The sequence below is a fragment of the Gopherus evgoodei genome, unplaced genomic scaffold (genome assembly GCF_007399415.2).
Source record: "Gopherus evgoodei ecotype Sinaloan lineage unplaced genomic scaffold, rGopEvg1_v1.p scaffold_63_arrow_ctg1, whole genome shotgun sequence".
Lineage (NCBI taxonomy): Eukaryota > Metazoa > Chordata > Testudines > Testudinidae > Gopherus > Gopherus evgoodei.
Genome location: NW_022060084.1, coordinates 525,945 through 541,846, shown reverse-complemented (window position 1 = coordinate 541,846; position 15,902 = coordinate 525,945). Strand labels below are relative to the sequence as shown.

Sequence of the window (15,902 nt, the reverse complement as noted above, 5' to 3'; positions counted from 1 at the left end):
CTTATTACCCTTTCTACTGAACAATTGGCTGTTTTAACTGCATTAAATCAGCTTTTAGCCCAACGCTGGGTAGACCGTGCCTGCGAGAATGTGCCACCAAAATTAATTTGTCTCTGTGACACCCTGCAGCCCTGCGCCATTGTGGCTCAGGAGCCTGCTGCTGCCCCGCTACATATTCTTGAATGGCTCTACCTCCCACATTCTCCTCCTAATACCTTGTCCCCCTTGGAGCTCATGATTGCCCAGCTAATTACCAAAGGCCGACACCGCTGTCGCGCCCTTTTTGCATTGGATCCTGTGGAAATTGTTCTTCCTCTCCCATTACGCAGCACCGAATCAGCCCTTGCTTTTTCTGATGCCCTCCAACTGGCTCTGGCAGGTTTTGTGGGTTCCCTTTCTTATCACACTAACAAGGATCCCCGCTTACATGCCATTCGTCACATTCCCACAGTGTTTTGTAATCTTTGCCAACACACCCCTATAGCTGACGCACTTACAGTTTTTACTGATGGCTGCCCTACCCGCGGTGTGGTTTCTTGGCGTTCTGACGCACAATGGCATTCAAAATTTACTACTCCCCAAACGAGCCCTCAGCGAGCGGAACTTGCTGCTCTTTGCTTGGCCTTTTCTCACTTCCCCGACATCCCACTCAATGTTATAACAGACAGTCTTTATGTTGCTAATGTTGGCACTGCTATAGCCGGAAGTTATGTTACTCCGCTCATGGAGCGGTCACTCCTTGCCCTCTTCCTTACCCTCCAGCAGTTGTTACATGCCCGGACCCATCCATTCTTCATTGCACGCATTCGTAGCCACCTTCCCCTTCCCGGGGCATTGTCTGAAGGCAACGCTTATGCTGATGCACAAGTGCGCATTTCCTGGGTTCACTCCCCTACCTCCAGCCACGCCTTTCATCATCAAAATGCTAAAGCGCTTGCTCGACAATTTTCCATCCCATTGGATGAAGCTAAGGCTGTTGTCCAACAATGCCCGCAGTGTTCCTCCCTTCATTCCTACCCTCCCACTGGCGTTAACCCCCGCGGCCTCGGCGCCAATCAGCTTTGGCAAATGGATGTCACACGTTTTCCCCCTTTTTCCCCTTGGAATTTTCTTCATGTTACTGTTGACACTTACTCAGGTTACCTTTGGGCCACACCCCACAAAGGAGAACGTGTTCGACACGTTATCAACCATTTTGTTCGTTGCTTTTCTGTTATGGGCATCCCGGCCAAGCTCAAAACAGATAATGGGCCCGCGTACTGTTCTCAGCAATTCGCTGCCTTTTGCTCCCGTTGGGGCGTTGTGCACACCTTTGGCATCCCCTACAATTCACAGGGCCAGGCCATTGTAGAGCGCGCCAACCGCACCTTAAAAACAGCTCTCCTCCAACAAAAAACAAAAGAGGGAATTCCGCCCACCTTGCCAGACAAGGAAGAGTGGTTAGCACACGTCTTATACACAATCAACCATTTAAATCTTGTTTTTGATGGCACCCATTATGTTTCCCGTTTACAAAAACATTTTAGGTGCAAGGAGGAACTCCCCGCCCCGAAAGTAACGTATCGGCAACTCCCCGGCACTACGTGGAGTGCCCCAGTTCCTTTGATAACCTGGGGGCGGGGATACGCGGCCGTCAGCACACCACAAGGACCGGTGTGGGTCCCAGCTCGTTACATACGTCCGTGGAAGGAGGACCCCACCAGCGACCCACAGCATGGCGTGGCACCAGGGCCTTAACAATCCAATTCCCAACTTTAATCCGCTGGTGACCACAACAGTGACTTTGTCTCAAGAGCGACGCCGCGGTACTCCCAATGCTCCAGTGACGTGGGGACAAATAAAGTCCCTCTCCCAGCAAGCTGAACACCTGCTGGAACAACAAGATAAGAAAAAGTCCCCAGAAAATTTGTTAACTGCCCTCATTGCTTGTTTGAATGCTAATTCTTGTGTTTTGTTGAGCATGATGATATTTGTTGTTTGTCTGCCTTTGGGGTCTGAGGCAGCAATGCATTCCCCCTATTCCCCAGCTACCAATGTATGGGAAGTCCTGGCTCTTTCCATTAATCGTACTGATTTTTGCCTTTCCCAGCAAACAGCGGTAGGACAATTACTTAGTACATGCCTTATCCCAGTTTGCCATGATGCCAATGAAATAGAAAAAAGTACCTGGTTTTACTCCAGCCTAGAAAGCAACACCACAATTAAAAATTTGGGCTTTTCAGCCTATCATAATTGGGGACCCCAGTCCCAACGCCTTCCAAATGGGGCTGTTCAGTTGCTTACCCCTTATGTTGCTGATTTAAATGCTAGCTGTGCACGTATGACCAATTGCATGGCGCACACCTGTGTCACTCTCCCTGCCACCCCCCTTAATTGTTCCAGGCCATATAATATCTCTTATCTTTACAAGCACATAAAATTGCCCCCTGGATGGTTCTGGACATGCACTGACCGAACCTTTAATTACATCCCAGCTAATCTTACTGATGGCACCTATTGCTGCATCAGCCGCCTGTCCCTTATTCTTATTCCCCGGTCCGAGCATACACCACGAGCAAAGCGTTCGTATACTCAGCTGTCAGCTGATTGCGATTCCAAAGTCGAGCTCCTGTCCAAAACCGAATATGTAGCCCTGGCTGCTTCCTTAGTTGGTATACCTGGCTTAACAATTAGTAATAGTAGAAATCTTAACCGATTGGCTTGTTTAGCAGTTAAAGCCCTCAATGCCACGTCTATTGCAGTGGCATTGCTTAATGAAGAGCAAACAGAGTTACGCCATGGAATTTTGCAAAATAGGGCTGCTATCGATTATCTTTTGCTTCTGCATAATTATGGTTGTGAAAAAGTTAATGAAATGTGTTGTTTTAATATCTCTGATCACTCTCATGCTATCAATAATCAATTAGCCACAATTAAGAATCTTACTGCTCAAATTCAAATTAACAATGACCCGTTTTCCTCCTGGTGGGACTGGCTATCTAGCTGGCTGCCAGGATGGGGTTGGTTACATCAGCTAATAACCTATGGAGGACTCTGCCTTTTATTCCTCGTACTTGCCTGCTGTGGCATTCAGTGTATCCCCTCCTTAATTTCGTTGTGTACCCAAGGGTGCCCATGGTCCAAACAAAAGCCTGCCTTCTCTTTCTAAAAGAAAAGGGGGAGATGTAGGGATCGGTCCTGGCTGGCAAGCCACCAGAAACCGCCCCCTGCATACCCCATCTTGCCACAGAATGCAGACTCCGCACTATCATAGATCAGATAAGTACAGCACGCTCTGCCTACATGCAGGCGGGTGAGGGGAAAAGGGGAAGAAAGAGTCCTCCACCAATGCGAAACAAGTAAACAAGGCTGTAAGTTATGCATGACACTGTAACTGAAAGAATAAAAAGGCTGCCACGCCTGACGGCGGGGTGCTTTCCTGAGCAAACGAGCTGTCTGCGTCTGTTTCCTTCCCGCAAGACTTACCCTGGAGCTGGGTTCCAGCAGGTTGTCCCCATGCAAGCCCGAGATTGGGAGAAAAGCCACAGTTGCTGGGTTCTTGTCCAGCTGGCAGAGGCAGGCACACATTTCCTGGCTGATCTCCTGGTAGTGCTGGCGACTGTAGGGAGGCTCCGTGGCATCCATCTTGTTCACACAGATGACGAGCTGCTTGGCTGGCAGATTGCAGGCCAAGAGGACCTGCTGGCAGGTGACAACGCAGCTGGCCTCATGCTGTCCCTCGGCCGCAGGGACCAGCAGCACGGCAGTGCTGGCCTGGGGGAGATGAGAACTGGTTAATCCCCACAGCAACCCGAGTGTCACAGACGCGATGCACACGAAGCCAGGGAACCACAGACGTGAGCACTGGGGTAACGCACCAGCTACGTAACAGCTGCCCATCCAGAGCACAGAGCAGCCCACGCCCATTGGGGCCTCGTGCTGGGTGCGTAGCCCACACCCACTGGGGCTGGGTGCTTGATCTGGTGCCGGGCACGGCCACGGGGCAGGGAGGCAGGTGTAGGGATTCTGCTGCAGGGCAGGATGCAGATACCCTCTTTGGGGTGGGCTGGGGGTGCTGAGTGAGGGGCACAGTGACTAGGGGGGCAAACCCCTTCTTCCCCCAGAGAAGAGGAAAGGGAGGAAGGAGACAGGAATGAGGTGTGTGGTGGGGAGGAAGCAGTAGAGAAGCCAAGGGCCACAAGCCATGCCCTGATGACACATCCTGCACATCAGCTCTGAACATTTACTTACTGCTAGGGCCACGTGCCCCGTGACCTCCCGGGGGGGAATTAAAATGCAGCAGCAGAATTACCGTCAGCCAAGAGATGGCTGGTCAGACAAAAGGTACCATGGCCGAGCCCCCTCCATCTGACCAGGACAGTAATAGTGATGATGAAATGCTAAGGGAAATTAGAGAGGCTATCAAAATTAAGAACCCAATAATAGTGGGGGATTTCAATTATCCCCATATTGACTGGGAACATTTCACCTCAGGACGAAATGCAGAGATGAAATTTCTCGATACTTTAAATGACTGCTTCATGGAGCAGCTGGTACGGGAACCCACAAGGGGAGAGGCAACTCTAGGTTTAATCCTGAGTGGAGCGCAGGAGCTGGTCCAAGAGGTAACTATAGCAGGACCGCTTGGAAATAGTGACCATAATACAACAGCCTTCAACATCCCTGTAGGGGGAAGAACATCTCAACAGCCCAACACTGTGGCATTTAATTTCAAAAGAGGGAACTATACAAAAATGAGGGGGTTAGTTAAACAAAAGTTAAAAGGTACAGTGACTAAAGTGAAATCCCTGCAAGTTGCATGAGCCCTTTCTAAAGAAACCATAATAGAGGTCCAACTTCAATATATACCCCAAATTAAGAAACAGTAAAAGAACTAAAAAAGAGCCACCGTGGCTTAACAACCATGTAAAAGAAGCAGTGAGAGATAAAAAGACCTCCTTTAAAAAGTGGAAGTCAAATCCTAGTGAGGCAAATAGAAAGGAGCACAAACACTGCCAGCTTAAGTGCAAGAGTGTAATAAGAAAAGCCAAAGAGGAGTTTGAAGAACAGCTAGCCAAAAACTCCAAAGGTAATAACAAAATGTTTTTAAGTGCATCAGAAGCAGGAAGCCTGCTAAACAACCAGTGGGGCCCCTTGACGATCGAAATACAAAAGGAGCGCTTAAAGATGATAAAGTCATTGTGGAGAAACTAAATGGATTCTTTGCTTCAGTCTTCACGGCTGAGGATGTTAGGGAGATTCCCAAACCTGAGCTGGCTTTTGTAGGTGACAAATCTGAGGAACTGTCACAAATTGAAGTGTCACTAGAGGAGGTTTTTGAATTAATTGATAAACTCAACATTAACAAGTCACTGGGACCAGATGGCATTCACCCAAGAGTTCTGAAAGAACTCAAATGTGACGTTGTGGAACTATTAACTAAGGTTTGTAACATGTTCTTTAAATTGGCTTCGGTACCCAATGACTGCAGGTTAGCTAATGTAACACCAATATTTAAAAAGGGCTCTAGAGGTGATCCCAGCAATTATAGACCGGTAAGTCTAACGTCGGTACCAGGCAAATTAGTCGAAACAATAGTTAAGAATAAAATTGTCAGACAAATAGAAAAATAACTGTTGAGCAATAATCAACATGGTTTCTGTAAAGGGAAATCGTGTCTTACTAATCTATTAGAGTTCTTTGAAGGGGTTAACAAACATGTGGACAAGGGGGATCCTGTGGACATAGTGTACTTAGATTTCCAGAAAGCCTTTGACAAGGTCCCGCACCAAAGGCTCTTACATAAATTAAGCTGTCATGGGATAAAAGGGAAGGTCCTTTCATGGATTGAGAACTGGTTAAAAGTCAGGGAACAACGGGTAGGAATTAATGGTAAATTCTCAGAATGTAGAGGGGTAACTAGTGGTGTTCCCCAAGGGTCAGTCCTAGGACCAGTCCTATTCAATTTATTCATAAATGATCTGGAGAAAGGGGTAAACAGTGAGGTGGCAAAGTTTGCAGATGATACTAAGCTGCTCAAGATAGTTAAGACCAAAGCAGATTGTGAAGAACTTAAAAAAGATCTCACAAAACTAAGTGATTGGGCAACAAAATGGCAAATGAAATTTAATATGGAGAAATGTAAAGTAATGCACGTTGGAAAAATAACCCCAACTATACATACAATATGAGGGGGGCTAATTTAGCTATAACGAGTCAGGAAAAATATCTTTGAGTCATCCTGGATAGTTCTCTGAAGATGTCCACGCAGTGCATAGAGGCAGTCAAAAAAACAAACAGGATGTTAGGAATCATTAAAAAGGGGATAGAGAATAAGACTGAGAATATATTATTGCCCTTCTATAAATCCATGGTACGCCCACATCTCGAATACTGTGTACAGATGTGGTGTCCTCACCTCAAAAAAGATATTGTAGCACTAGAAAAGGTTCAGAAAAGGGCAATTAAAATGATTAGGGTCCCATGAGAGGGTCCCATACGAGGAAAGATTAAAGAGGCTAGGCCTCTTCAGCTTGGAAAAGAGGAGACTAAGGGGGGATACGATAGAGGTATGTAAAATCATGAGTGATGTGGAGAAAGTGGATAAGGAAAAGTTATTTACTTATTCCCATAATACAAGAACTAGGGATCACCAAATGAAATTAATAGGTAGTAGGTTTAATCAAATAAAAGGAAGTTCTTCTTCACACAGCGCACAGTCAACTTGTGCAACTCCTTACCTGAGGAGGTTATGAAGGCTGGGACTATAACAATGTTTAAAAGGGAACTGGATAAATTCATGGTGGCTAAGTCCATAAATGGCTATTAGCCAGGAAGGGTAAAGAATGGTGTCCCTAGCCTCTGTTCATCAGAGGATGGAGATGGATAGCAGGAGAGAGATCACTTGATCATTGCCTGTTAGCTTCACTCCTTCTGTGACACCTGGCACTGACCACTGTTGGTAGACAGATACTGGGCTAGATGGACCTTTGGTCTGACCCGGTATGGCTGTTCTTATGTTCTTATGGCTAAATGAAAAAAGTGTCTTCAGGTAGCCTGCTTTTCAAAGGGGTTTTCTTCTTTTCTAATTCACTGCCTTCATGGGGATGTTCCAAGTGGTTCTCACTAAAATCCTCATAGGAAAAGAACTTTTAAAACCTTTTTCTTAGTAAAGGTTTGTGGGTTTAGGCCTGAGATGCTTCTGCATGGACTTTTTTTTATTGAAACATCCTCATAAATAAAGAAATGTGTTTTCAGATAGCCTGTTTTTCAAAGGGGTCGTCTTCTCTCTAATCCACTACCTTCAAATTGTTCTTACTAAAAAATAACCATGTTAGTCTAAACCTTTTTTTACTTTTATAAACCTTTTTTTAACCCTAAACTGTTTCTGCAGACACACATTTTATTAAAACATCTATGCCTAAGGGGCCATATAGCCTATTTTTCAAAGGCATCTTCTTTTCTAATCACTACCTTCAGAAGGCTGTTTTAAGTGCTTCTTACTAAAACCTTCTTCTTGTCAGGTTTAGACCAGGGTGTTTTTTTATTGAAACACCCCTGTAAGTAAAGGAGTGTCTTTAGGTGGGGGTTTTCTTCTAAAGTGTTTATTTAATAAGTTAAAACAGAGGGAATTTTAGGCATTACTTTACAAATAAGCACCCCTTTACTAGTGTGTGCTAGTTAGCATTTGTGACAGGGTTTTGTTGGTTTAGTTTAGAGCAAAGCAGGTGGCCTCTTAAAAAAACAAAAACAAAAGGCAAAAATCCTAGGCTCCATAACTTCGCTTTTTTAAACGTTAAGGGTAAGAAAGCTTTCATTTTATATAGTAAGCTTATTTACACTTAACATTCCTGTTCTTTTTAGTACAAGGATTTCTTATCTCTAATTACAAAAGCTGCTTTTTTTACATTGTTCTTACTAACCCTGTTAGCCTAAAACCTAGAAGAAAAACTTTTATAAACAGATTTTTAAACCTAAACTGTTTCTCCAAACTTACATTTTATTAAAACACTTATGCACGTGGGGCTAAATAAAGAAGTGTTTATTCCTTTACAAAACTTTAACCTCTTTGTTAAAAAGTGGAAAAAAAACAAGCTTCTTCTCTCTAATTCAGTGGTTAACAAAATAAAAAATATATAAACTGTTACTAAATTGTGGGGTTTTAAACCTGGGGTACTCTATTTTATTAAAACACCCCTGTAAATAAAGGGCTGTATCTTTAAGTCAATATAAAGCAGAGCTTTATTCCATTACAAAACTTAATGTAACTAACCTATGTTGGTTAAAAATCAGCCTCCTTTTTAATCACAGCTATCATCTGCAAAAGCCCATTGTTTTTTATTGGGTTTAGAAGAAACAAAAAATAACCAGTGCTAGCCTAAAACCTAGGAAAAAACCTTTAAAATTGTTTGTTACTAAAAGCTTATGGTTTAAACTTTTATTAAAATCCCTTTGTAAAAAAAGTAGGTCTGATTGGCAGTTACAAGGAAGGTGGAGGGAAGGGGAGGGGGAGAAAAGGGAGTTGGCTTTTGTTTAAAATCTTGGGCCACTAAAATTGGTTCAGAAAATAAATTTTATAACGCGGTTGTAAAACCACCTCTGATTGGCCCAATCCAAGGGCGATGATAAACAGCCTGAAAGTTTCTAAGCTGTGCCATTGCCTCATTTTATAGAAACACAGTCAAGGTAAATCTCTCTCTCCCTCCGATTCAAACATGTGCTCTTTCTCTTTCCTTTGTTTTTTCTTTTAGCCCCTCTTTTTTCTTAACTTACTCTGATACTGAATGCTTTTTTATTATGTGCTTGCTAAATTTCCTAGCTTTTAATGTTTTTATTTACTTTTTTATTCTCTTTTTTATTAAGTGCTTGGTAAATTTCCTTTTTAAACCTAGTTTTAATGTTTTTTAGCCAGTTTTTTGGCTCTGTGCTTACTACATTTCCTTTTTAATCTTGTTTTTATAGCTTTTATTTACTTTTTGAGTCATGTGCTTAGTACATTTTCTTTTTAAACCTAGCTTTTAATGTTTTTAGCCAGTTTTTGGCTCTGTGCTTAGTAAATTTTCTTTTTAAACCTAGTTTTGTTTTTTGTCAGTTTTTCACCACGTGCTTACTAAATAGGTTTTGTCTTAGTTTTTAATACTGTTTAATGCTTTTGTTATTCACTTTATCATGTGCTTACTAATTTTTCTTTTTAATCCTGTTTTTATAGCTTTTAATGTAAGGTAAAGTGCATTGGGACTACAGGATTGGTTCAACAAGTTCATTCTGTGACCTAATTGTAAAACAGCCTCTGAGTGGTCCACCGAAAGAAGGGGCTAGCTTCCCAGGAGCGTGGCCCAAAACAGCTATCATTTCGCTACCAACAGTCAAGGGGGCAGGATGTTTTGCTCTCCCTGTGTTCAGCAACACCAGCATTCTATTCGTTAATAACCTGCCCTTTACCAACAGCAAGTCTTACTCAATGTATCTAAGCACAAACACACGATGGGGTAAAATGCTTCGCTCTGCCTCTGTTCAGTAACACAAACATTCTATTCTTTAATAACAAAGCTCCTTACTCACTCGCATCCAATAAACTTACCTGAATGTCTCTCACGCTAAACTTTCAATGTATCGAATTTTCTATTCTTTTATAGCATACCTTTACGAGCCATCTTTTTTCAATAAACCTTCCCCAAAATTTAAGCTTCTCTCACTCTAGTCTTTTTTTCTCTCAATGTATCCAAGCACAACATTTCCCCCATTTAAACACAAGATTTTTTTTCAAAGTGGCCAATAGCACCAAACTTCGGGGCCAATAGAAACAGGATGGAAGGCCGGGACAAAAGCCCCACAGGAGGCATGGAAACCTGGCAAAAATGCATGGTGATGAAAGCTATCAAGATCATACTACTTACCTCTATAGAGGTGTGGGGTCGGAAGGAACAAGATGCCAACTTCACCAATGAATGAGCACTATCAACTGCCGTGACACCTGTTATACCCTCTCCAGAGTGATGTCTACCATGATAACAGTTGGATGCAGCAGTAGGGGGCTACTCTGCTATAACCCTTTTGACACTCATTATGTCAACAATGATGCCCAACAGGAATAGAGTGCTGCCCTCATTGCAGGGAGGAGGTGACTGATACAAACTCCTTATTTCCACACAGATGGCTAAGAGGGGTGTTCCAAAGAGGATGGAGCTCGGCTGTTCTCAGTTGTGGCAGATGAGTGAACAAGGAGCAATGGTCTCAAGTTACAGTGGGGGAGGTCTAGGTTGGATATTAGGAAACACTATTTCACTAGGAGGGTGGTGAAGCACTGGAATGGGTTATCGAGGGAGGTGGTGGAATCTCTTTCCTTCAAGGTTTTTAAGGCCCAGCTTGACAAAGCCCTGGCTGGGATGATTTAGTTGGGGTTGGTCCTGCTTTGAGCAGGGGATTGGACTAGATACCTCCTGAGGTCCCTTCCAACCCTGATATTCTATGATTCTAACAGCGCAAAGAGGAGGCCTGTGTTCCAGAGCATAATCCTGCCATGTCTGCTTGATTCAGTAATGCTGAGTTACTGGTCCCAAGGAAGCAGGGGTAGCTAATACTGCCCCTCTGTTTATCAAGAGGTGATCCTAAAACAGGCTTCCATTTGCCTGGACCACATCCCAAGACCACTGGAGGAGACCAACCTGCAGCTTGTGGAATGCAGGATCTACTATCAGGCTGATGTTTTGCTTGGCGAGTTGAAGGCTCCTCATAGGTTGAACTGATGAGCTTTTCCAGCCAGCTGAGCTGGGCTCTTTGACGACGATGGTAATTGGCAAACCAGTAATAGACCTGATCTGACTTCAAGTTCGTATCCTGAGCCAAAGTGTCCTGCAAATCCAGGTAACCAGGGGAAAAAGAATAAACCACATCCAAATAACCATGCTCGTCCCTCCAGTTCCAAAAGCAATCGGACAATATGAGCTTCCAGACCCTCATGCAGGTCCCTGGAGAACATGCATAGCTTCCACTGATTGATCAGCTCATGAAGAGGAAGAGAGCAGAAAAAGCTAATTCTCTCTTAACATCCTATGAGAGAAAGGGAACCCCAAGAATCCCAATGGGTTTTTGCCTTATCTGTAATTTAACGGCTATAAATAATCAGCTAATGGAAATAAGCACATTTTTAGAAGTGAAGGTAATTTACCATTGTAACACAAATTATTGGGCTCAGCGCAGGAATCACTGGGTGACATTCTATGGCCTGCCTTATGCAGACTAAACTCTCATAATGGTCCATTCTGGCCTTAAAAAATAATCTATGACAGGTCTTTAAAATCTCTTGTGTATTACATTAAAAATCTACATTAAGAGAACATTTGATTTAAGCAATCAAAAGTCCAGATGTGCCAGTTAAGGTTTCACATGTAACCTTTACTCTTCTCCCTTATATATATTCATTACTATAATCTTTTGTTAAATGATCATAGATTTCTTAAATACAGTACAACAATTTTTCTCTGTTAGATATATGTGTAGCATCTTGCAATATATTTTCTTACTTTTAAACTTACTACACTATCATTGTGACAATGAAACTAGGTCTTTATTGATTTTGGCTATTTATATAATAGATTTTCCTCTTTCTCAAGTAAGTAGTTTAAAAATTTAGTCAACATACATGTATCATATATTTTGTTTTCAATCAGAAGAGGAACCTTCCTTGGGTGTAATTCAAGGAAGTTAACTACAAAGTGAATTTAATCACAAACTTGGGGGCCTTATACATACTATCAAATTTCACTGTTACTCTATGTTGTTGTATTTAATCAGTGGAATACTGTGTGAGAATGGCTTGTTGTGTGCATTGCATAAAATAACTTTAAGAGATTTGAAGTAGTACACAGGCACATATCTAAGGTTGTAGAAAAATTATTATATTAACCTACTTGATAAATTACAAGATCACGTAGCATAATGCCCACACACAACAGGACACAGTTATGGTCTAGTGTGCTACTTTCCAATGTCATTTCCTGACCTCTAAGCTCTTAACTGAGCAACCTTAGCATCCTCTTAACACACATTTTTGCATATTGCTGCTGTTTTAATGAAAATATATTTTAAAAAACATATTTCACAATGCAGAACTAAGTTGAGTGAAAATTTTCGGAGTGCTGCAGTTTTTACCTTATAAAACCGGGAATCAGACAAGTATTAGAGGGGTAGCCGTGTTAGTCTGAATCTGTAAAAGTAGCAAAGAGTCCTGTGGCACCTTATAGACTAACAGATGTATTGGAGCATGAGCTTTTCTGGGTGCATGCACGCATCCGATGAAGTGGGTATTCACTCACGAAAGCTCATGCTCCAATACATCTGTTAGTCTGTAACATGCCACAGGACTCTGAATCAGACAAGGATTCCTGCCAAGTCCTGGCTCATTCAGAGGCCACTTTCACTACATCTGTCTCTGTCCAGCTAAGCTAGATACACACATGCACAGGGCTGACTATTTTGGCTGCAAACTTTACAAGCCTAGCAAGAAAACTCAGTGCACTTTTAAATGGGTTATAACTCAGTCAAATCACAACCAGTTAGCACCAGAACACCTACAGTGCTTCTCAGGGAGAGCTATTTCCCTGCCAAATTTCACCCAGTCATTTCAACACTAGAGCTGTTAAAACACTATTATAACAGGGAAGACATTTTCTCCCACTTCTTTGCTCTACAGAACGACTGAGTTTCTTTTGCTTAAGCTTAAAAAAATATTAGAACACACAGCCCTTTGGGCAATGATCAAAGATGAGAAACTGCAGTCCGAAACCGGACTGAAACAAGGGATTAGATCGGAAACATTTATGTCGCCTTGATCACAGTAGCTGCTGCTGTTCCTATGCAAGGCAACGTTCATCAACAGCCCGAGTAACGTTGTAGCATATAGCATCCATACCAGCTGATCCATGTTTGGATTCATTGTCACATTTGCAGCAAATCTGCGCAGCATTCGGCACACTTTTTTTGGATAGTTTTGCTTCGTTGTGCTTCAGGACAGAGGGAAACTGATGGAGGATTCCTGTGCAGAAAAGAAAGTATAATCACCAAGGTCCCAAAACTGCGCCATTAAACTCAATGGAAGTTTTGCCATTGATTGCAATAGGAGTAGGCCAAAGTTTCAAGTTAACAGTGAAACCTGTTCCCCAAGAAAGGTCCATCTTAGGATATGAATACAGCCTTTTAGTTTCCATCCACCACACCCCCAAATTACAGTAAAGGAAGAGCACCAGATCATCCCCCTGCCAAGGTACCTCTTCCTGCACCGGAATTTCTGCATCGATGTCAGGGAATCTGTGTGGTTTTTCTCCATGTCTTCGTGGTAGTGGATCTCATTCCAAAGTTGCACCAGCTCCTTCTTCTCTTTCACCCTGCAACACTAAGACAATAGCAAGGGCTTAGCACACCCTCTCCAGACAGTCAACCAATGTCTTTTACAGAAGGGATAAAACCCCTCTGTACCCTGAAAGTACTGAAAGGGATTCACGCTGGATCAGCTGAGTTGGTAGCCTTCCCCAAAAGTATGAGTCTCTTGCATGGACCACTGTTACTTCTCAACCCTGCACAGGGCACTCCATGCAAGAAAAGAGCTCATTATGCACCTGTGGCTTTTTAAAAAAAAAAACAGCGAATTTAGACCTCATGAATGGTCCAAAGCCGACAGCTCTGGAAACTGAAGTCTCTTCTCGCCACAGAACACACACAGCAAGCTCACTAGCAGCCCAAGCTTCCTCACACCATCCCATCCATGGGCTTCATCCTACAAGGGGTTGAGCACTCAGTACCTGATCCAGCAAGACACTTAAGGACATGATGAGCTTTAAGCACTAGAAGAATCTCAATTCCAATGGGAATTGCACTTGTGTGGTCCCTGGAGTCTTTTACATTCCAAAAAATGCTTTCTTTTGCTAAGATATGTTTTGTCCATGATTTCCCTACAGAACTCAGCACTGTGTACCCCTCCCCAAAACTCCTCAGGGACCTCAACAGGGATATTCTGACTCCTGATATATATGTTATCAGAGCTTGTCTAACATCACTTCTCCACCTTCCCTGTAGTTCCACTGAAGTGACCACTGATTGCACATTCCTACCTCCAGGAGTCTGCAGGCTGTGTCATGCTGTCCCTTGTGGATAAGGACAAGCACACAGGCTCTGACTATATTGATGTTGGTGAGGAAATATTCCTGAAGTTTGCACCCCATCGTTACCTCGACCAGCTTCTCCAGGCTGCGAGACACGCTCTGAAGATCGCCACAGAGTTGTCCTGCTAGATCTAGCAGCTTGGCCTGTGGAGGGTCCTTGTTTTCATTCTTACTAAGCAGCGCCATGAATCGCTTCATGATTACAGTCGTCCAGACACCTCTTTTATGCAACAATGAAACAGCATCTGATGTGCGAGCTGCCAGACAAACACTCCCCTCCCTATCAAGACACATTGCTAGCTTCTAATCCTCCCTTATGCTATATGTTAAAATACTTCACTGCACTTCTATAGCACTTTCTACCTGACTGTCTCAAATTACAAAGAGTAATTAAGCCTCTCAATCTTCCTGTTAAGACAAGAAGCGTTCCAGGTTTGCAAGTGGGAAAACGGAGACACAGAGAGGTGCAGTGACTTGCCCCAAATGACAAGACAGTGGAACACTTTGTAATCATCAAACTTAGAGAACAAAAGCCCTTTCTTGCTAAAAGACAGGGCAAAGGAGCATCAGTAAAAGTTAGAGAGAGCAAACATTGAACATGTGGGATCTTTCAAATAATTATTTATGAAAATGATCCTCCCCCGAAACACATGGTCTGCTACATAATTATAACCACCGACCAGGTGGTGCAAAATCTAATTATCCAGCAGAATGGGATAACTAAAACCTCAGTCCGGATAAGTGAGATCAAGTTACTGGCTGCCCACTGGAAAAACACTGACTTGGAGCATCTAAAATTCCACAGTACAATAAATTACAGGGACACGTGGCTTGTAGCTGATTCACTGGTCTCTTGTATTCTTGTCAAGTATCAGAGGGGTAGCCGTGTTAGTCTGGATCTGTGAAAGCAGCAAAGAGTCCTGTGGCACCTTATAGACTAACAGATGTATTGGAGCATGAACTTTCGTGGGTGAATACCCACTTTGTCGGATGTGAATACCCACTTTGTCAGATGCATCCGACGAAGTGGGTATTCATCCACAAAAGCTCATGCTTCAATACGTCTGGTAGTCTATAAGGTGCCACAGGACTCTTTGCTGCTTGTATTCTTGTAAATGCCATCAAGTGATAACTGCCCTGCACACTGGCCTTTGGAAGGAGTACCTACAGAATTAGCCATATATGCATCTCTTGAAGGATAGGACAGAACAATGGTTCTCAAACTGTGGGTTGGGACCCCAAAGTGTGTTGCGGACTCATTTTAATGGGATCGCCAGGGCTGGCGTTAGACTTGCTAGAGCCCAGGGCCAAAGCCCGAACCCCACGGCCCAGGCTTTGGCTCTGGCTTTGCCTTTGCTCTTGCCACCTGTGGCAGCGGGGCTTGGGTGGGCTCAGGCTTCGGTCCCCCTTCCTGGGGTCATGTTGTAATTTTTGTTGTCAGAAGAGGGTCACAGTGCAATAACATTTGAGAACCTCTGGGATAGAATGCAACTGGCTAAGAACCAGAGAAAGAGTTTAGCTTAGTAGACTAGACCACATGGGCAAGTCATCCATTGTGGACCCTCAGGCTTTGTCTTCACTGCAAAAAAGGTGTGTTTTTGCATTCAGCTGGCCATCTCACTGTATAATCCTAGTGGAGATAAGGCACAAGGACTTTTAACTCGATGCAGCTAGCTGGGGTTGATCTCAGGTTTCATTGAGGTGAAAACGTCAGAGCCTGGTCTCTATTAGGATTTTACACTGAGATAACTACACTGATTTAAGCAC

The 15,902-nt window shown here is 43.3% G+C and overlaps 1 protein-coding gene across 1 annotated transcript; it reads right to left on the bottom strand.

The window, feature by feature from the left end:
- Positions 1-2,107: 2,107 nt before the first annotated feature.
- Positions 2,108-14,429, bottom strand: LOC115643590 (anomalous homeobox protein-like). Its single transcript, XM_030547603.1, is given in 8 exon segments — positions 2,108-2,182; positions 3,466-3,753; positions 4,646-4,662; positions 10,644-10,830; positions 12,890-12,972; positions 12,975-13,012; positions 13,245-13,369; positions 14,085-14,429. Coding segments are annotated over 8 exon segments (1,158 nt in total).
- Positions 14,430-15,902: the final 1,473 nt, after the last annotated feature.